This window comes from Petaurus breviceps, unplaced genomic scaffold (genome assembly GCF_028583685.1).
Source record: "Petaurus breviceps papuanus isolate PSGF00001 unplaced genomic scaffold, PetGlider_PUasm1.0 126, whole genome shotgun sequence".
In the NCBI taxonomy this organism is placed as follows: domain Eukaryota; kingdom Metazoa; phylum Chordata; class Mammalia; order Diprotodontia; family Petauridae; genus Petaurus; species Petaurus breviceps.
Window position 1 is genome coordinate 55129018 of NW_027185655.1, and position 22500 is coordinate 55151517.

The window sequence follows — 22500 nt, forward strand, 5'->3', positions numbered from 1 at the left end:
GAAGAGGAGGAGTTAAAAAGGAGCTCATACTTACATATTGCTTTAAAGTTTGCAAAGCCTTTCACATATATTAACTTGTTTGATCCTCACAATAATCCTGTGAAGTAGGTGTCATTCAGAGATAGGGAAACTGAGCTGAGAGAGGTTAAAATGATTTTCCCAGGCTCACAAAACTAGTAAGTATCTGAGGTAGGATTTGAACTCAAGTCTTCTCAACCACACTAGCCACAGTGCCATGGAGCTGCATCTTCAAGGACAGGAAGGGTGGTTCTCTACAAAGTTGACCTGGGCATAGAAATGAGAAAAGAGAGTTCTGAAGACTCTCCCCAAAGTCTAACTGAAGCTAAAACATAAGGTTCAAGGTAATGTGTGGAATGCTGATCTCTGGGTCTATAAAGTCCAGACAGCTGAATTCATAGCCAACTTGTCTGGGGCTAGAACCTAGAAGTCCCTACTTTTACCACTGAATTGACCTCGGTTGACTCAGTTTCACCATACTCAGTCTGGTTTGTTGTGCTTACATCTACAATTGGTGTACCCTTAGAAGCTCAGTGACATGCCCAAGAACACTTCTTCTCCTAGAGCAAGTCTGTGGTAGGGAGTTCGGAAAAGAATTCATATATACCCCAAATACCCTCCAGACTGTAAAGACTGATATCGACCTGATCTAGACATCAGGAGGAAAAATTCACTATTGAGAGAAAGGTACACAAACATATCACAAAATCAGAAGCCTATAATGTCAGAAGTAGAAGGAACATTAGAGAGCATTTAGTTTAGCCTGCTGACTTTCCAGATTAGGAAACTGAGGCCCAGAGAGGGGAAGCCAAGGTCACACAGCTGGTTGGTGGAAGACCTGGTTCCAGGACTTTACCCGCTATCCCTGTTTGCCTCTTTCATCACTTTGGACTTAGTCTTTGCTCCGTTCTGAGTTGTTTCTTTAAATGACAAATTCATTTCATTACCACAAATAAAGGAAGGATAACTTATAATATACTCAAAAATATTATTTCTGTCTTTCTATTTGTACTTCATGTCATAATTACTGTAAATATGGGTTAGAACTGAGCCTGAGTTATGGATGGATTTTATCCCTGCAAGTCTTTCCAAATAACAAAGTTCATGGCCAGCAATAATAATTTCTCACATTTATTTATGGCTTTAGAGTTTACAAAGTCTCTTACATCTATTATCTCATTCATTTCATTTTCTTCCCTTCCTAGTTATAATTAGCCACTTTAATATACTGTCCCTTCTATTCCCTTGCTCTCTTAACATATTGCCCCTCATGACTCGTCAACCCTGTGTCAGCCCCACCATCAGCTTTCTCTGCTCCTGCTGGGATTGTTGAAAAAGTCACAAAGGAAATGCCAAACTTACAATATCTGATCTCACCTGGGCCCTTACTGCTTCTTCTCTCATTGCCTATTTCAAGGCTTCTCTTCTCAAGCCTCCTACATCAATTCCTCCCTTTTCCCTCTCCACAGATGTGAACTTGACATGGACCTCACCTCCCTTATCAGCAAAATAGGGGCCATTAATCATGAACTTCCTTTCCTCCCTATTTTACTGCTCAGATGTCCTCAGCATTATTGTCCATTCTCTCTTCCTTTGCTCCAGCCTCTGGTGAAGAAGTAGCCCTTATCTTTGCCAAAGTCAACCCCACTACTTAATGCCTTTGATTCTCTGCCATCTCTCCTGGAATGTTGCCTTCTCAGCCATTCTAATCTCTAATCTCTCTCCCTATATCTATTGATTTCTCTGCTGCTGCCTATAAACACGCCCAGTTTGTTCCAATCATTAAAAAAGCCTTCAATTTGCCCTGGCATCCTCTCAAGCTATCATCCTACATTGCTCTCCCCTTGCACAGGCAAACTCCTTGAAAAAGAAGAACCCATCTACATGTATCACCTCCATTTCCTCTCTCCCCACTCAATTCCTAACCTTTTAAAATATTTTTTTCTGTACTTAAAAAATAAAACAAGTAACATAACATAATAGAGAAAAGATGATCACCAATGAAGCTGCCAATCTGACTTTAGATGTACAACTTGTAATTCTTTTTAAATATGTAATAAAGTTATTTATTTCTTTTCTTATTTTTCTTATTTCTTTTCTCCCTCCCCCTTGCCCTAGAGATGGCTACCATTAGACACAAATATACATGTGTGTATGTATATATATAAACACATATATTTGTATGCATATATACATATCCACATATAGATATATATGTAAAATCATTCTATACATATTACTATCTATCAGTTCTTTGGATGCAAATAGTTTCTTTCTTCTCAGGTAATTTGAGTTTTTACAATAGCCGAAATGACTTAGTTGTTCAAAGTTCTTCTTAAAACAATATTGTTGTTACTGTATACAACGTTCTCTTGCTTCTGCTCACTTCTCTCTTCATTATTTTGTGCAAATCTGTCTATGTTGTTCTAAGATCACTGAGCACATTACAATCATATACCAAAACTTGTCTGGCTTCAGACTGAAATTTCTCTCTCCAAGTTTCCAATGATCTCAGTTGCTAAATATGATGGCCTATATTCAGTCATTACCTTTCTTGACCTCTGAAGTATTTGATACCATAGACCCCCTCCCCATCCTGGATAATTTCTCCTTCCTGGGTTTTCATGATACCATTTTGTCCTGGGTATACCTGTCTGACCATTCTTTCTCACTTTCTTTTGTTGGATCGTACTATTAGATTTGGTCCAGGCATCTCTTGAACATCAGGGCTATAAGTGCTTAATCGATCATCCGTGTCTCTTTCCAGTGGTATGTGTCTACCAAACCTCTGACCTTTATCTTCTTTTCTCTCTCTACATCCTTTCTCTTGGTAACTGTATCAGTTTCCACGGTCTAATTTTCATCTCTCCATAGATGACTGCCAGATCTATATCTCCTGAACTACAATTCTATACCACCAACTGCCAATTTCATATTTCAAACTGTCTGTCCCCTATACGTCTCAAATCCAATATGTCTAAAGTAAAACTCATTCATTGTCTTTTGTCCTAAAACTCCTCCAGACTCCCCTTGGTACATTAAGGATGCCACCATCCTTCATCTTATGACCCTATAAGATAGGTAGTACAAAATTTGTCTCTCATTTACAGAGAATAAACCAAGGTTACCAGAGGCTAATTTACCCATGCCTATATAGCTAGAATGTGAACCAAGGGTTTTGAACTACAAGACTGGGATTTAGCCTGCATAATTTGTAGTATTTAGAACACTATGAAGTTAAAGCATTTTCTATGATACTGTGCTAATTTTAGGGATGGACACTTTTGCTAATTTGGATCAATAGAACATCTCTTTTTTAAAGAAACTACTGAACAATAATTATTATAAAAAGAAGCACAACACATATGATATGATAATTTAAATACACTTCCCAAATGTACTGGATTTGAAGTGTTTTGTAAATCATTCCCATTCAATGGATAATTGAGCATTTGTATAATTTTTGTGTTAGAGATGTCCTAGGAAAAGTTAGCTGAGCTAAGAATTAGATAGAAAATCAATAATAGTGGCAGATATCAACACCCCATTAATGGAATATAATATTAAGCAGAAAGATAAACAAGAAAAATGTTACAAATCTGAATAGAGAGCTAAAGAAATTGGATTTGGCATGTGGAAAAAACTGAAAGGAAAAAGTAAGGAAAATACTTTCTTTCCAAATACACATGAATTAGTCACAAAGACAGAATATGTTTCAGGACTTAAAGCAGTTTTAGATAAATTTATTAAGGCTGTCATTGTAAACACAGTATTTACGGGTCATAATGCAATAAAAATGGTAGTCAACAAAGAAAGAAATCAATAAAAAAATTAAAAAGGGAAGAAAATGAAATCTGTAAACTATAGGCTGGTAATCTTGTTTTGGGTTTTTTGTTTTTTTTTTTGCTTTTTGGAGGGCATTTGGGGTTAAGTGACTTGCCCAAGGTCACACAGCTAGTTTGTGTGTGTGTGTGTGTGTTAAGTGTCTGAGGCTGGATTTGAACTCAGGTCCTCCTGACTCCAATGCCAGTGCTCTACTCACTGCGCAACCTAGCCACCCCCTATAGACTGCTAATCTTAATCTTTGATTCCTGGGGATTTCCTATGACATTATTTGTGTGAAGATTGTGAATATCTAGAAAAGGAAGTAAAGATTAGAAAGAAATAGCTAGGTAGTATAGCGGGTAGAGCACTGGGCCTGGAGTTAGGAAGACCCAAGTTCACATGCTTGCTAGCTGTGTGACCTTGGTCAGGCCACTTAACCTCAGTTTCCTCAACTGCAAAACAGGGATGACAAAAATAGTACCTACTTTGCAGGACTGTTGTGATGATCAAATGAGATAATATTTGTAAAAATTACATAGCACAGTCCCTGATACATAGTAACTACTAAGTAAGTGCTAGCTATTATAATTAGTCAATTTGGTTTCATCAAGGGTGAGTTAAATTTATTTCCTTCTTTGACAGGATTACTAAATGGAAAATTCAGGGAAATGTAGATAGAGTTTATTATGAAAGCATTTGATAAAATTTCTCATGCTATACTTACAGAAAATATGGAGAAATACAGACTAGATGGTAGTAGAGATTATATATAATATATTTTTATATAATATTATATCATAATATAACATGATATGATATAATATAACATAACGTAACGTAACGTGACATGATGTGACATGACATGACATGACATAACATAACAACATAACATAACATAACATAATATAATATAATATAATATAATATAATATAATATAATATAATATAATATAATATAATATAATATAATATAACATAATATAATATAGTTGTATGGCCAAAATCAAAGCATAATTTTCAAAGTTCAACTTGGAAGAAAGTCTCCAGGGGAATGCCCCAGGGCTATGCTTGACTAAATGCTACTTAATATTTTTATCAGTGACTTTGATTAAGGTCATCAATGGCATCTTTACTAAATTTTCAGATGAGGCAAAATGTTGGGGGAGGTAGCAAACATTCAGGATTAAAGAATCAGTATCCTCCCTCCACCCAAACCAAACAACCAAAAAAAAACTGGCCTGAATCTAATAAGATAAATCTAAAGTTTTAAATGGCATATAAAAAGTCAACTTTACAAGACTGAGATAGAGAAGACATGGTTGGATAGATGTTTATATGAAAAATATCTGGGCATTTTTAAAAATTGTAAGCTCTGTATGAATCAACAATGTAAGGGGAACCAAAAAAGCTAATGCATTCTTAAAAGGTTTAAGTTGAAGCCTAGGGGGGCAGAGCCAAGATGGCAGAGAAAAGGCAGGGACTCCCTGAGTTCTCCTGAATTTCCCTCTGAAACCCTTGAAATAATGCCTCAAAACACATTCTGGAATGGCAGAATCCACGAAAGGACAGAGTGAGGCAATTTTCCAACTCAAGACTCCTAGAAGCTTGGCAGGAAAGGTCTGACCCACTGGAGATCAGTGCAGGCTACTCCAGTGCTGGCCACACCCTAGCAAACCAACAAAATGTCTTGAGAGCAATTCAACCAGCCATGGAAGCTAAGATTTCCAGAGATCTCAGGCTACAGATGGTAAGGGAGTCAGACAACTGGTCAGAAGGAGATAACAGGGGTCCCCTTTGCAGGATTCTGTTGCATTGCCCATTAATGAATCTGGGTTGCAGTCTTGAGTCACAGTCTCTGGGTGAGGAGAAACGTTGCAGAGCTTGCAACCAAAGGAAAGTAAGGACCCTGGTCACAGTTGCAGGACAGAAAAGAGTGTTTGTGGTTGCTCAGAGGCCAGAGCACAGGCCAGGAGAGTAGTAAACACCTCTCCTTAGATCATACCATCTTGGAAGAACTAAAGCTTACAGACTCCCAGAGCTAGCTCTAAAAAGAGGTGCACAAAAAATCTGAAATTTGGGACAGTGTCCCCTCTACCCCAGCAGCAGAGTCAGTCTAACTTTAACATAAAGTTAAAAGTTAAGAAATAGACTGGGAAAATGAGCAAACAAACAAAAATCAATAAAAAAAATTATTATAGTGACAAGGAAGATCAAAATACAAACTCTAAAGAAGACAACAAAGTTAAAACTGCTCCATCCAAAGCCTCAAACAAAAATGTGAATTGGCCTCAGGCCAAAAAAAGAATTCCTGGAAGAGCTCAAAAGGCATTTTAAGAATCAAATAAGAGAAGTAGAGGAAAAATCAGGAAAATAAACGACAATGATGCAAGAAAATAATGAAAAAAGTCAAGCATGGTAAAGGAGGCACCAAAAAAATGCTGAAGAAAATAGCACCTTAATAAACAGAATAGGCTAAATGGTAATGTGCCTCTTTTGCACAAAAATCTAGTGAAGAGAAGAACAAATCTTAAGAAGCAGAACTGGTCTCATGGAAAGAGATCTACAAAGAATTCACTGGAGAAGAGAACTACTTAAAAAGTAGAATTGACCACACAGGAAAAGAGGTACAAAAACTTGCTGAAGAAAATAATTCCTTAAAAATTAGAATTGGGTAAGTGGAAGCTAATGACTCCATGAGGCATCAAGAAGCAGTAAAACAAAATCAAAAGAGTGGGGGAAAAAGTACAAAAAATGTGAAATATCTCATTGAAAAAACAACTAACCTGAAAAATAGATCCAGGAGAGATAATTTTAATAGTATTGTACTACCTGAAAGCCATGATTAAAAAAAAAAAGATCCAAGACACCATATTTCAAGAAATTATCAAGGAAAACTGCCCCAATAGTCTAGAAACAGAGGGTAACACATAAATTAAAAGAATCTACCAATCACCTACTGAAAGATGTTCTAAAATGAAAAGACCAAGAATATTAAATAGCAGAGCTTCCAGGTTAAGGAGAAAATATTGCAAACAGCCAGAAGGAAATAATTTAAATATTGTGGAACCACAGTCAGGATAACATAAAATTTAGCATCTTTTATATTAAAGGAGCAGAGGGTTTAAAATATGATATTCCAGAGGGTGAAGGAGCTAGGATTACAACCAAGAATCACCCACCCAGCAAAACTCAGTATAATCCTCCAGGGGGAAAATAGATATTTAATGAAATAAAGGACTTTCAAACTTTTCTGATGAAAACACTAATGCTGGATAGAAAATTTTATTTTCAAATAGAAGATTCAAGAGAAGCATAAAGAAGTAAACAGGAAAGGGAAATCTTAAGGGATTCAATAAGGTTAAACTGTTGTAAAGCCAAGCACGAGCAGCTCTCCAGAGGACTGCTGCTGTGAATAGTTTTAAGGTTCTGATCACTTGGTACAGTGAACTCTCTATTTATTCAGTGTTAAACTAAAGCAAAACATTCACAGAAACCAAAGTACAGCATTCACAATGATATAACATAACAGCTTATCACTAAAGTGGCCACATAGTTTTAAACAAAATATATCATTCAGTAAGTCCTTAACTCAATCATACTTGAGGAGAAATCCTCCTTAAGGGATACAAAGTACAAAGGTCTCCCACCCCTATATCACATTGCCTTAATCTCTTCAGTCAGAAAGTCTTCTTTCTTCTTGATTGGAGATTAGCTGTCAATCATTCTTATCTCAATCATCCTTTAGGGGTACAAGTTACAAAGTACAAAGTTCTCCCACCCCTGGGTCACATAAATTATGATGTTGTTAGTCAACACTAAGTACCCAAGGAGAGGTCTTTTCATCTTGGCTCAAAGCTGGTTCCCAAACTTCATGGTTCCTTTTCCATGGTCTCAGCTGTGGCCTGAATTCACCCAACTGTCACCTGGATTCACAGGTAGGCAGCTCTCAGTTCCTCATCCAATTCCTCATTCAGTTACTTGTCCAGTTCCCATTACATATTGAAGCTCACAGTGTCCAGTCCACCTCAAGTCCTTTGCAGTTTCTGTTTCTGGGAAGACAAAACTTAACAGAACCACAATAACATTCATTCACATTTCCATTCACTATCTGCCTATGAAATCAACACAGACCCACAGACAAGGTTCAAGAAGTCAACACAAATCATCAGCATAGTCCCAGGACTTCCAAAACCTTCCTCCAGGACTTCTGTAAACATACAACCAGAAAATCCTCTTTCAGGGCTTCCAGTAAGGTCCTAGGGCTTCTGTATAAAGTATCACAAACACAAATAAACACAGACAGAACAAACAGAGTGCTCAGCCACCACAAGTGTTCTCCTCAGTCCTACTCTGTGCTCCTCCTTTTATATAGTCAGTTACTTCCTGTTCCACCCCTTCCTGTTGCATCAGAAAGTTCCTCCCACCTTCAAATCACAAGGGGCTCAAATAAGGTGCTAAATACTTAAGTAGCTGAAACAAGGTGCTAAGTACTTCTCTGCTTGCTATTAAGACTGTTATCATTCCTGTATGGGAATATGATATCTGTAACTTCTAAGAAATTTCTCGTTATTATGGCAGTAGATTGGAGTATATATAGAGGATGTGGGTGTGAGTTTAATGTGATGGGTTGGTATCTAGAAAAATAAAATTAAAGAGTGAGAAAGAAGAATGCACTAGGAGAAGGGTAAAGGGAGAGGGAGAATGGGCTAAGTTATCTCACATCAAAGAGGTACAAAAAAGCTTTTATAGTAGAGGGGAAGATGGGAGATTGGTAAGGAGCACTTGAGTCTTACTGTCATTGGAATTGACTCAAAGAGGGAATATTATACATACTCAACTCGGGGTATAAATCTATCTCATCCTATAGAAAAGCAGGAGGGGAAGTAGAGAAGAGAAAGGGAAAGGTGCTGATAGAAGGGGGGAGGTGGATTGGGAGATGTGGTAGTCAGAAGCAAAACACTTTTGAGGATGGATAGGGTAAAATGAGAGTGAGAGTTGGATAAATAGGATGGAGGGAGATAATCATAACTGTGAAAAAAATTTACAGCCAGTTTCTCTGATAAAGTCCTCATTTCTCAAATATAGAGATAGCTGAGTCACATTTATAAGAATACAAGTCATTCATCAACTGATAAATGGTGAAAGGATATGAACAGGCAGTTTTCAGACAAAGTAAGCAAAGCTATCTATAGTCATATGAAAACTTGCTCTAAATCACTGAGTAGAGAAATGAAAATAAAACAACTCTGAGTTACCATTCCACTTATCAGATTAACTAATATACTAGAAAGGGCAAATGACAAATGTTGGAGTTGATGTGGGAAAGTTGAGACACTGTTGCATTGTTGGTGGACTTGTGAGCTGATTCAGCCATTATGTAGAGAATTTGGAATAATGTCCAAAGGGCTATAAAATCATGCATACCTTTTGACCCAGCAATAGCACCATTAGGTCTGTATCCCAAAGAAATAAAAAAAAAAAAACAGAAAGTAAAAGGATCTATATGCACAAAAAGCATTTATATCAGCTCTTTTAGTGCTGTTAAAGAATTGGAAATTGAGGAGATGCCCATGAATTGGAGAATGGCTGGACAAGTCATGGCATATAATTGTGATGGGAAAATATGTTAATTAGAAATGATAATCAGGATGCTCTCAGATAAAACCTGGGAAGACCTATATGAACTGATGAAAAGTGAAATGAGCAGAACCAGGAGAACCCTGTACACAGTGACAATATTGTACAGTGATCAACTATGAATGACTTAGCTATTCTCAGCAATACAATGATCCAAGACAACTCTGAAGGGCTTATGATGAAAAATGCTATCCATCCCCAGACAAAGAAATCATGGAGTCATCTGAATGTAGATCAAAGAATACTTTTCTTTCACTTTCTTTTTCTTGGGCTTTTTTGGTGTGTGTTTTCTTTCACAACATGACAAAAATGGAAATAAGTTTTGTATGACTGTACATGTACAACCTATATCAAATTGCTTTCCTTCTCAATGAGAAGGGAGGGAAAGGAGGTTCCAAAGAGAAAAGAGAATCTGAAATTCGAATTTTTTTAAAAATGAAAGTTAAAAAAATTGTTTTTACATGTAATGGGGAAAAATAAATCCCTCCCTCCTTCTCTCTCTCTCCCTCCCTCCCTCCCTCCCCTCACCCCCCTCTCTCTATATATGTTCATATATTTTCCCAATAAAGAGAAGCCTACCCTGTTAATAATAGAAACTTGCTTTCTCCATCTAATCACAGGTACCATTATGACTTCTGTATCCTATACCAATCATTCTTTAAGATGCTGGGATGGAAGGAATTATTAAACCCCTCTTTTCTACACACACTCACACACACACACTCACACACACACACTCACACACACACACACACACACCCTCTACTCCAGTAGTTAGCAGGTAACAAGGTCAATAATAAAAAATGATAACATTGCCAACTACGTTCCTAAATGCTGCCTATTATTCAAAAACAAGGTCATATCAGGAATTAATGACAGAATCAGACTAAACTCATGTTTCCTCTAGTCTAAAATTCTTTTACAATACCAGGCTGCCTCCTCGCATTGTTGTTGTTGCTGTTTGGAGGCAACCAGCATTAAGTGACTTTCCCGGGGTCACACAGTTAGTACAAGGCCAGATTTGAATTCAGGTCCTCCTGACTGCAGGGCTGGGGCTCTATGCACTGGGCCACCTAGCTGCCCCCTGCCTCCTCATTTTGAGAAAATTAACATGGTTTTCATTTTCATGATAATCACAGTCCTTGCTAAATGCTTATACAGCTGACTCATTCAGACTTAAAGAAAGTAATTGTGCCTTATCTTTTTTTTTCCTTCTTAGGCTGTGAGGTTGAAATCCTTGGTGTCAGACCTTCTTACTGTCTAGAATATAAAAATGTCCCAACGGATACCGATTTTGCCAATGCAGTCAGTAACGCTCTTGACTCTTTCAAGTAAGTGGCCCTGATTTTAAGCTACCCAACATGCTCCATCCTTATTTTCAGCACCTATGATGAAACAAGATCAACAGGCAATCAGAAGATTTGTGTAGATAAAAAGTTGTCTAGAAGACAGTGAACTCCTGAAGCGGCAAGCATTTATTAAGGTCCTACAAGTTCCTGGCACTGTGCTAAATGCTAACGACACAAAACAAAACAAAACAAAAAAATCAAACCTCTTCCCTTGAGGAGTTCACAGTTTCATGGGAGACATGCCATGCTAATAACTATGTGCAAATAAGGTACATTCAGGATAAATTAGAAATAATCTCAGAAGGAAGGCACTAAGATTGAGGAAGATTAAGGAGGATGGGGAAGGCTTCTTCTTGAAGAAGTCCAGACTTTAAATGAGAAGTCTTTCTCATTTCCCTGTCAATTCCAGTGTCCTTGCTCTATTAATTATTTCCTATTTATCCTGTGTATTGCTTGCTTTGTATATATCTGTTTGCTTGTTGTCTCTCCCTTAGATTGTAAGCTACTTTAGGGTAGGAACTGTCTTTTGCCTCTTTTTGTATCTGCAACACTTAGAACAATGCCTGGAACATAGTAGGTGCTTAATAAGTATTTAAATTGGTCCACTTAAAGGATGCCAGAGAAGCCATGAGGCAGAGAGGGCAGAGAAGTGACAGGTATTTCTCTATCAGGATGGCCTTTGTAAATTCACATAAGACATAGACAAGGTGGAGGATTGGGGAAAAGACAGATAGACAAGACCTATGGGTGCCTGAGTTTTCTCATATATGTTATAGGAAGGAATGGGAAGCAGGGATCCTGAGCGGTTGATTCTGTTCCCGTGTCTACAATTGCCTCTTCTAACCCTGCCAGGGCTGTTGGGAAAGTTTCAGAGTACTGCCATGGAACCAGAGTGGGAACAAGGGGTTTTATTTAGAGACACCTAGTCTCTGATTCTGAAGATATCCCAATTCCAAAGTACAGGATCAAGAGTATTCACCACCATACTTGATGAAGTATGGTCCCAAGTTTTTTTGTTTTTTGTTGTTTTTTTTTGGGGGGGGAGGTCAGGAATTACACTAAAAGTGATTTTCAAGACCATCCATGCAAGTTCTATTCTGATGCCTTTTGGCAGCATAGATATGACCCTGCACTCTTGATGGCTATGCCTTCCAGTGGAGCAAAGGCTCTGGAAGATTCTGCCAAGCTTAAAGGGCTTCAGATGCTTGTGTGTCTATCATCTGTATACCAGCCTGGCTAAATTCAAAAAGTTTCATTGCCAGAAGGTGGGCCACCAGATCGAAGATACTTTTAACTATAACCACTTACCACATGGTAGAGTGATTATAAGTCATATTAGCGGGGAGGGGCTTAGCTCAGTGGCCTGTCTAAATGAGAACCACACATTAAGCAGAACCAGGAAGAGAAATGAAGTTAATGACCTCTCTTAGACCTTTAACTATGTATCAACCACAGGGCCACAAGTGAGATCATCTGGGATGCAAGAACCCCACAATTCTTGACAAATGTCTAGTAACAGCCACCAATCTGAGAGAAGTCCAGGGGTCTCAAAAAACCAATGAAGTATGCTTCTATCTCTCCTGGCTCAGTGCACTGTCCTTGCTGAAATGCTATGTGTGACTCTCATTATTGGACAGTGTCTACAACAGTTTCCTCTGGCCAATCCAATCCTCTGACCATCTTTTCCTTGTGTTCTTCCATAGTCTTTCCAAAGACGGTAAGGTCTTTCAAGAACAACCACATGTGGGACAGCTAGGTGGTGCAGTGAACAGAGCACCAGCCCTGGAGTCAGGAGGACCTGAGTTCAAATATGACCTCAGATATTTAATACTTACTGGCTATGTGACCTTGGGCAAGTCACTTAACCCCAATAGCTCTGCCTATCCCCATCCAAAAAGACAAAAAACAAACAAAAAGAATGATCATACTTCCAGATGGTTCATGTCTCTAACCCACCTTTTGCAAAAAACTATTGAACAGTGGCAAGTGAGTACTTTTGAGAGTATATAGGTAAACTGGTAGGGTCCAGGTGGGCAGATAATGGCTAAGTTCTCCTCTGCCTTAAAATTCTAACAGTATGCCCTCTATCAGTTCATTATTGAAAATCATTGAATGTCTGGTGGACAGCCCAAGGCTTCTTGAACCCTTGGCATATTGCAATTGTCCACTTAAGTTCTCTTGTTCAAAGTCCAGTTGTCTACAGGGAATGGGAGGAAAATAAGAATTAAGTGCCTACTATGTGCGATGCATTTTGCTATGTAATTTATAAATATTCTCTTATGTGAACCTCACAACAACCCAAGAAGGTAGACCTGAGGCAGACAGTGGTTAAGTGACTTGCCCAGGGTCAAACAGCTGGCATCTGAGGTCAGTTCTTAACTCAGATCTTCCTGACTCCAGGCCCAGAACTCTATTTCCTTTGCCACCTAGCTGCCTATTCATATTTTATTTGGTGATTCTTCTACCATGCCATGACGATAGGCAGATGTTGCTGGATGCTGTATATGGACATTTAACAGCAGTTCTTTCAGATGGTTTCTGAGATCTTCCATCACTTGATAGAGGAACCATCTGAGATTGCTGAGACAATGGAGTGGATTTTTTGGGTTGCTTCTTGGGCACATTCCATATCCCACTTGTCCCATGAGAAGACATCTGTCTTCCTTTTACACTTCTCCCTCCGTTGATCCTTCCATTCTTCATAAAGGTATCATGGAATAACCAAAGTCAATGTCCTGTGAATCTCCTCCTGAGCTGGAGAAAGCAGTAAGTCTTGTGAAGTCCTCTAGCATGACATTGTCAGCAATCTTCTTTTCAGTTCTTTTTTTTTTTCTTTTTGGAGGGAAATTGGGGTTAAGTGACTTGCTTGTCACTTAGTAAATGTTAAGTGTCTGAGGTCAGATTTGAACTCAGATCCTCCTGACTCCAGTACTGGTACTCTAGTCATGGAGCCACCTAGCCACACCCTTTTCATTTCTTGCATAGGATGTATAGATGTTTAAGTTTCATTGTCCAGGTATCAAGTCCCAGATTTCTTCTTGTGGTATTCTGCTCATGCCTAAAATAGACTTGAAATGGCCCCAGTCAATGCTGGTATTTCAGAGCTGTTCACTGCATCAGAACCTCTCAAAGACACAGCATTCACATTCCTGTTGACCTAAACTTCAATAATAACCCTGAGCTTCATGCTGATAAAGCCCAAATATGGGTAATTCCTATTACCCACAGAGTCCTGAACTTTTTTAAAAGTTTTTTTTCCTGAATATCTCTTGTAGAACAGCTGAAATATAATAGATCTTTGAGACCCACTGTCCAGCGCAGTAGGACACTTTACATCTTTGACCTTCAGAATTACTTTTGCACAAAGGCCTGTGAGTATCGTGGAATAGACCCAGAAACCATTGGTGATAGCATCAGGATTCTCCTTATCTTCAAGGTCCTAATAATCTCTATCCCTGGCCTGGTTCTCATTTCTCAAAGCAAGTCTAGTGGACATTAGCTTCTGCTAAACCAGGTCTCCATTATCTTCTCAAGTGCATCCCTGAATGCACTTGTCCATCTAGACCACAGCCGTGGTAAGAAATAGCTTTGCCCCTTTCGTGGTTCTTTGTTGGTGGCATCTTACGTGACTGTTATGACCTCTTATCTCCTGATCTTTTGTTCCTCTAGTTAGAATGCTCCTTGCATTACTTACTTTACTTTGTAGTGCAATGTGAGCAAATCAATTTGTAAACCCTGAGGTGCTATATAAATATAGATTCTGATTCTTATTGTATTTTAATGCCAGAAAATTCTACTTTTTTTTTTTAAAGCAATCGGGGTTAAGTAACTTGCTCAAGGTTACACTGCCAGTTATTTCTGGGTGTGGTGCTGAGTATCTGAGCCCGGGATTCGATCCCCAGGTCATCCCAACACTGGAGCTGGTGCTCTTACTCGCTGAGCCACCTGGCCACCCCAAAATTCTACTTTTTATGGTTCATAGGCAGGAATGTTGGATTTAGCATTAGGAGAAACTTAGGTTCTAATTCTGCATATTGATAGTGACCAGTTATGTGACCATGGACAAATCATTTAACCTTTCTTCAGCCTCAGTTTCCTTATCTGTAAAATGGGGATAATGATACCTATATTACTTTCTATTCAGAGTTGTTGTAAGGATCAAGTAAGATAATTATGTAATGAACTTTGCAAACCTTCAAGAACCATTATGAATATAATAATAATATTTATAATTAGTAGTAAGTCAGGTTGTAGATGCTATAGTAAAAGCTCACAACCTCTTGTGGGTAATAATAATAAAAGTGATAATTGTTGACATTGATGTGGAATTTTAAGTTTTAGAAAGTGCTTTTCTTACGACAACTGTAAGTGATAGATTGGGCAACTATTATTATCTCTATTTTTATATATGAAGGCAGAAGAACATAGATTGGTAAGTTATAAGTGGAACACAAATCTAGAAGCTTCTGGGTCCTAAGACCAATGTTCTTTCCACTCAATCCTATTGCAGTTTTCAAATACATGGGGAAACATTTTCAAGCTTGTCCTTGGGCACACAAATGCCTCATCCCAGTACCTCATTGATGGGTTCTTTTTGTGTGGTTACAAAATCCAAGGTCTCATCCACTGATCCAAGGATCATGTTAGGCAACAAGGCAAGGGAACAGCCATTTTTTATATGGTTACACTGTGCCCAGTACTGAGCTAAACTCTGGGTCTACAAATACAAGCAAAAAGGAGACAGTTCCTTGCCTTTGAAGAACTTATAGGCTTAGAGTCAGCTAAGCATCACAGTCATAGAGTGATGGACTTGACCTTAAGAAGACATGAATTCAAATCCTGCCTTATTTAACTGTAAGATGGTGTGAAAGTCACTTTACATCTCTTAGCCTCAGTTTCCTCATCTGTAAAATGAGGAAATCATGTCTAGCACAGCAGGATGCTCTACCTTTATCTTCACAGTCGCCTCTGCACAAGGGTCTAAGTGCTTACTATACTACTACTACTACTACTACTATTACTACTACTATTGCTACTACTACTAACTGATTCAAAGGGCTATTGTGAGGATCAAATGAAATTATATATATATATATATATATACATATAAGGCTCTTCTCAAGCCTTAAAACTATGTATATCTCCATTTATATATATTTCATACCCATCTATATCTACATTGATATCTATCTCATATATCTATCCGTACCTCTATCTACATTGTATCTAGCTCATATCACTCTGTGCCTATATATGTTCACATCTGTATCTACACTGTATCTGTTTCATATGTATCTATATCTTCATACCCATCTATAGATCTATTTCATATCTCTCTCTATATCTTATTTCATCTATCACTATCTATATTTCCATATATATTCATTTCATATCTATCTGTATCTTATATCATCTCTCAGTGTCAATATATTTATTTCATATCAATCTATATCTCTCTTACCTCCAGTTGGTTAGCTGGTAATAGAAAAAGACAATATGCAAAAGGAGCTGAAACAGGGGAGAGGAGAGGAAAAAAAGGCATGTTTTAAATTCCAGAAAACAAAAAAAAAGTCCAGAAAGTCAGGAATCAAGTTAGGAGGGGCATGACTTTTGGCCAGCCTGCCCCCCTCCGCAAAATGGAAGCATAGGTCAGGAGTATGCTGGTAAATTTTTAACAACCTCTACTCTAGGGAGGAAAATGTACCCATAACACATTTTTAAGTTTAAACTGCTTTATTAAAATTTTCTCTGTCACTTTCTTAAATCTAGACAATTGACAACGCAATCAAGTCCTGATTGGTAGCATTTGCCAGTTTCTGAGGCGTGAATGTTCACACTGAAAATTTAACAATCAGGGTGAACTGGCATACCACTGTCTCAGAGGGAATTCACGAATGGGAAAAGGACCAGTCTGGCAAACGACTAGCCCAAAGGATGGTTGGATGTTTCAGGGTGAGGAGGACTGGGGCACGGAGGAAATTTCAAGGATGAGAGAGTGATAGAGTCATGGTTTTGAAATCCAGAATATTAGGAGCAGAGCCAGAAGGGGAAAGATTAAATAGGAACCTGGTTTTGAAATGTTAAGTTTGATAGAATTTTCACATAATCACAAGATATTAATGATCATCTAGTTCAATAACCCCTTCAGTTTTCACAGACGAGGAAATGAGGCCCACAGGTAGAAGTAATTTGTATAAGGTCACGTGACTAATCAATGCTAACTTTGAGGTCTCTTGACTTCAAGTCCAATGCTCTTTCCATCATACCAAGTTGCCTCCCATAGGTAACAAAATGAAAAATGGAAGAAAAATGGATTATTTTTCCTACAACACATGGCAAAAAAAATCATAAAAGTCATGTGAACCTACCTTCCTTACATTTTTCTCTTTTCCTTGACCGAAAAGTGGCATGAAAACTATACATGATGAGCTAGAATATCACATTTCAACCTGATTCGTGAAAGCTGAGTTGAATGGACATTATATATGCCTAATAAATACAGTTTGGACTTTGCCTAAAACAGCGATGCTTTGTAACACACCAGTGATGCCTGTCTCTGAGCCAAGTCTGAAATTTTGAAATAGTCACTATCAAAATGCCCCCATGTCAGAGTCCCTTAACTATTGAATGCCAAGATCGAACCTGAGACTTCTGCCGTGGGTGCTCCTTTAAAGTAAATCAGGAAAGACAGAGAAGTTATTCTCAATTGTGCATTGTCTCTGACCTTTTGACACAAGATATCATTTCTCAAATCTTTCAGTATTACCTGTGCCCAAGACCTCAGGGAATTCATAGGCCAGCCTGGTATGTAAGACTTTGTTAAGGAAATAACCATTGATAGAGAAGTTTAATTCAGTGAAACAAAGGAAAAATACCCAGGAACATCAAACCCCTTTATCGCTGCCTTACTTTGCTACAGAGATGCCTTACCTGGTTCCCTTTATTTCCATCCTGTTACTACAGTCATCAGGACAGCTAAGTGTTGCCGTGGATAAAAGCACCAGGCCTAAGAGGCAGGAACACCTAAGTTCAAATCTAGTCTCAGACACGTACTAGCTGTGTGACCCTGGGCAAGTCACTTAACCTTGTTTGCCTCAGTTTCTACATCTGTAAAGTGAGCTGGAGAAGGAAATGACAAATCACTCCAGTATCTCTGCCAAGAAAACCACAAATGAGGCTGAGAGTCAGGGGAAACAGGAAAGAATATGATTCTTCTATCCTTTCTGTGGGAGTTCTTAACCTGGGGTACATGAATTTTTAAATTTTGATTATATTATAGTTTGTATATATTATATCTAATTATATTTGTATAGCTATTTCTTAATATATCTTACTTCCTTTGTTACCTGTGTGTTTATTTTTATACATTTAAAAACACTCATTATTTTGAAGTGGAGTCCATAGGTTTCATCAGAATGCCACTGTGGTCTGTGACATACAAAAGGCTAAGATCATCAGCTCTGTAGGTCTAATTGTCATGGACAAGTTCCAAGAGATCTCAGTATTGTAGAAAGAGCCCTTGGGGAGGGAACTAGAAATCTTGGGTTTAAGCCTACCTCTTCCACTTATTGGCTGTGTGACCTTAAGCTTGTCCCTTCATCTCTCTCTTTCTCAATTTCCTCATCTGTAAAACGAGGGATATTATAATGACATCTTGGGGTTATTGTGGAATAAAAAAAAGCCTCTCTCCTCTCTCTCTCCTTCTCTCTCTCTGTCTCTCTCTTTCTCCCTCCTCTCCCTCACTCTCTGCCTCTCTCTTCCTCTTTCCCTCTCCCTTCTCTTTCTCCCCATCCCTCTCCCTGCCTCCCCCATCTCTCATGAAGGAATGCCCCAAATTTACAGTCTCACACATTCACTGAAGCAACAAAGCCAGAACCCAGGACTGGATGCCACTGTCTCAGCTCCCTTTAGACCTGACTATCCCAGGTCATACCCCTGATTTACTTTCCTGACCACAAAGTCAAATAGATCTCCCAGTATGGGGACCTGCTCTCTTAGGATATGCTGGGTCGAGGCAAAACAGAAGATATTTTTCATTTCAATCTTTGTAAGTCCTTACACTACCTCTACCTCTCCTACTCTAATCTGCCTCCCCTAGAAGAGCCAGGAACAATGGAAAGAGGGATGATTTTAGAGTCAGAGGCTCTGAGTTCAAATCCCAGCCTTGTGCAACCTAGGGCAAGTCACTTAACCTCTGTTGGTCTCAGTTTCCTAAACTATAAAATGAGGTTGGACTAAATGGCCTCCAAGGCTCTAAATCTATGCTCCTGTGAGCATATGTGAGCACTATGCACTCCTTGCATGCAGTGGCTGCTTAATAAATGCTTGTTGACCCTAATCAAGTGAGTTTATAGCTCTCCGTGACTTTGTCTCAGTCCATTGCATAGATGAGAGCCTTCAGTTGTCTCTTGAAGCTTGCTCTGACTCTGGGATGACCAGTCGAATCAAGATTGCTGGTGTCTGGGAATGTTCTGTTGCTGTGTTCTGCGGCTCTGCTTTCTATCACTGCCACCGGGAGGTGATTGGAAGCAGCTGGCCCCCGGCTGCTGGCTGAGTTCCGCCCTTGGCTTCCTTCAACAGCTTCTCCTTGCACTTCTGTGTCACTCTGAGGGAGACAGCCTACCTGCTTCCCACAGCTGTCCTGTCCAGAGAGCTCTCTCCTCTTCACAAAGAAGGCGAGTGAGGGGCTTGGTGGAGGTATTTCATTATTGAGGCTGGTTAGCTAGTACAGAATGTCACAGCCTGTCTAAGAATGAGGCCCCACAGGTAAAAGGGTCAGTCATGAAGATGTCCAAGACCCTTTTGTGCTCCAAGTTTCTGGGGATCTGTATCAGGGCAGCTAGGTGGTGCAGTGGATAGAGCCCTGGCCTAGAGTCAGGAAGACTCATCTTCATAAGTTCAAATTCAGCCGCAGACTGGGCAAGTCACTTAACCCTGTTTGCCTCAGTTTCCCATCTGTAAAATGAGCTGGAGAAGGAAAGGACAAAGGACCACTCCAGCATCCTTGCCAAGAAAACTCCAGATAGGGTCACAAAGATTCAGACAACAATGATCTTATCCTTCTCACTGCATTCCAGGATACCAGGAGGATGGATAAGAACTCAGTCTTGGCAGTAAATGCCCCAGAGAGAAGGGAAAACATCATGAGAGGCAGAAGAAGTGGGTTCAAATCCTGGCTTTGCCTTTTGCCACTTGTGAGACCTTGGGTGGTCACTACATCTCTGGGCTCACTCTCCTTATTTGTGAAATGAGAGTGCTAGACTAAATGATATCTAAAGAACCTCTCAGCTCTAAATCTATGACCTTATGTGTTCCACAGACGGCTCTGGCTCTGTTTCCACATAGGCCCAGCACCATTCTGGCCCCACAAGGCAGTGCATTGTGGTGGAAACAGGACTAAACGGGCAGTCAGGAGAATGGGGGTCCTAATCCCAGCTCTGCCCCATTCCCAGATGGATGACTGTAGGCAAGTCCCCTTAACTTCCTCATTTGTGTGGCTATGGACAATTATAAGCACCTACCACCAACCTCATAGGTTTATTGTAAGGAAAGTGTTCATAGAAATGAGTTGTTATTACACTTATTATTTTATGCATGAGCTATGTAATTTGAGAGGCACCATGGAGTTCTGCCTGTCAAAGCAAATTTTTCCCCTCCTGCCTGCTGTAGACATATGGTGCTTAGGAGGGGAGGGGCAATCCTCTCCATTAACACATTAGTGGAGATTATTTTATCATATTAACTAGATATCATAATTGTACGACCTTGGATCGTAATAATAAAACTGACATTTATATAATTCTATTGAGCCTAAATGAATATCTTTGTTAACTTCTACTCATTGTTCATATTTCTGCCACCAGGCCCATTTGAATAAATCTAAATCTTTCTCCTGAACAATAGTCCTTCAGATCCACCTCTTATGAATTCCAACCTCCTCTCAAGTCTTCTTTTCTCCAGGCTAAACATCCCAGTCTTATCTGGCATGTATTCAAAGCCCTTCTCCTGGGAGTGTGCTGTTCTATGTTTAACAACCAACTCTCCACAAAAAAAGTACACAGGACACACTTTTAAGTTTAATTTGCATTATCATAATTTTCTCCATCACTTTTTAAAGTCTAGGCAGTCAACAAAACAATAGATCAAGTCCTAATTTGTAGCATTTGTCGATTTCTGAAGTGCAACTGCTCACACTGAAAATTTAACAATCAGCTCTCCAGAACCAGATGCAGCACAACCCTGTCCCCATCTTGTAGCTAGTCAATGATGTCATCCGTAAAATACGGGATTCAAAACTGATAATGATATTCTAGATAAATACTTCTTAAACTGTAGGTTGTGGCACAATATGGGGTCATGAAAAAATTGGCAACAGTAAAAAGTTTCTGAATGCACAACAGCCAACAATTAATTAAAAATCAAATGCATATTTGTTGCATCATGCAACTTCACTGCAGTGTTGGTTCTGAACACAAAGTGTGCACTTTGCACTACACAGGTCATCATGCCAAGAAATGCCAGCAAATGCTGTTGAAATGTGAAAAGGGGTCCCAAGTGGAAAAAGTTTAAGAAGCTCTGCTCTAGATATGGTCAGACCAGGGCACCTCAGGATGCTACAACTTGAATAATATAACCTAAGATTTCATCCATTACCTTTCTTGGCTGCCATAGATCATCACACCCTTGACTTATGTTGAATATACAGTATATAAAACTACCCCCCAATTGTTTTCAGTTGTTCTGTTTTCATGTTGCTTAGCTATGCCTTCTTGTAATCACAAAGGTGATTTTTAAAATCCCCATTTTAAAACTTTGCAATAGTCTTCATTGAATTTCATTGTATTAGATTCAACCCAGTGTTCTAGTCTGTCAAGGTCTTTTCAGATTCTGAGCCTATCATCCATTGAATTAGCTGTCCCACCTAGCTTTGGGTTATCTGAAAATTTGATTGGCATGCCATCTAGGACATTATCCAAGTTATTGATCCCAATATTAGATAGACAGATCCCTGGGGGACTCTCTTAGGCACTGCCTTCTATAAATCCAATGAACCTTTAAGATTGTTCTTTGGGTCCATTCATTCAGCCATTTCTGAATCCTGAACTATCCTGAGCTGGTACTATCATTGAGCCCACATCTCTCCATGCTGTCCATAAGGAGAGCAGGAAAGATTTGGTGAAATTGTTTGCTAATCTCGAGGTAATTCTCTCTCTCTCCCTCTCTCTCTCTCTCTCTCTCTCTCTCTCTCTCTCTCTGTCTCTCTCTCTCTGTCTCTGTCTCTCTCTGTCTCTGTCTCTCTCTGTCTCTCTGTCTCTGTCTCTGTCTCTCTGTCTGTCTCTGTCTCTCTCTCTGTCTCTCTGTCTCTCTCCCCCCCATCTCTCTCCATCTTTCTCTCTATATGTATATATGTGTATATATATGTATATAAAAGGATAGGTAGATAGATAGATAGATAATAAAGAATTTATTAAGCATTTACTATGTGGAAGAGACTGTGCTATGTGCTAAGAATAGAAATACAAGCAAGACCATCCTCTCCCTCAAAAAACTTTATTGTTGTTATTTAGTCATTTTTTCATTGTGTCTAACTCTTCATGACCCAATTTGATATTTTCTTGGCAAAGAGACTGGAGTGATTTGTCATTTCCTTCTCTGGCTCATTTTACAGGTG

At 39.0% G+C, this 22500-nt stretch overlaps 1 protein-coding gene across 1 annotated transcript in view; it reads left to right on the plus strand.

The window, feature by feature from the left end:
• The window catches only part of ENPP6 (ectonucleotide pyrophosphatase/phosphodiesterase 6), a 187487-nt gene that overhangs the window by 97948 nt on the left and 67039 nt on the right, over positions 1-22500 (plus strand). The window contains exon 3 of the mRNA XM_069096385.1: positions 10700-10811. Within this exon, the coding sequence (XP_068952486.1) occupies positions 10700-10811 (112 nt within the window). The remainder of the gene's footprint in view (positions 1-10699; positions 10812-22500) is intronic.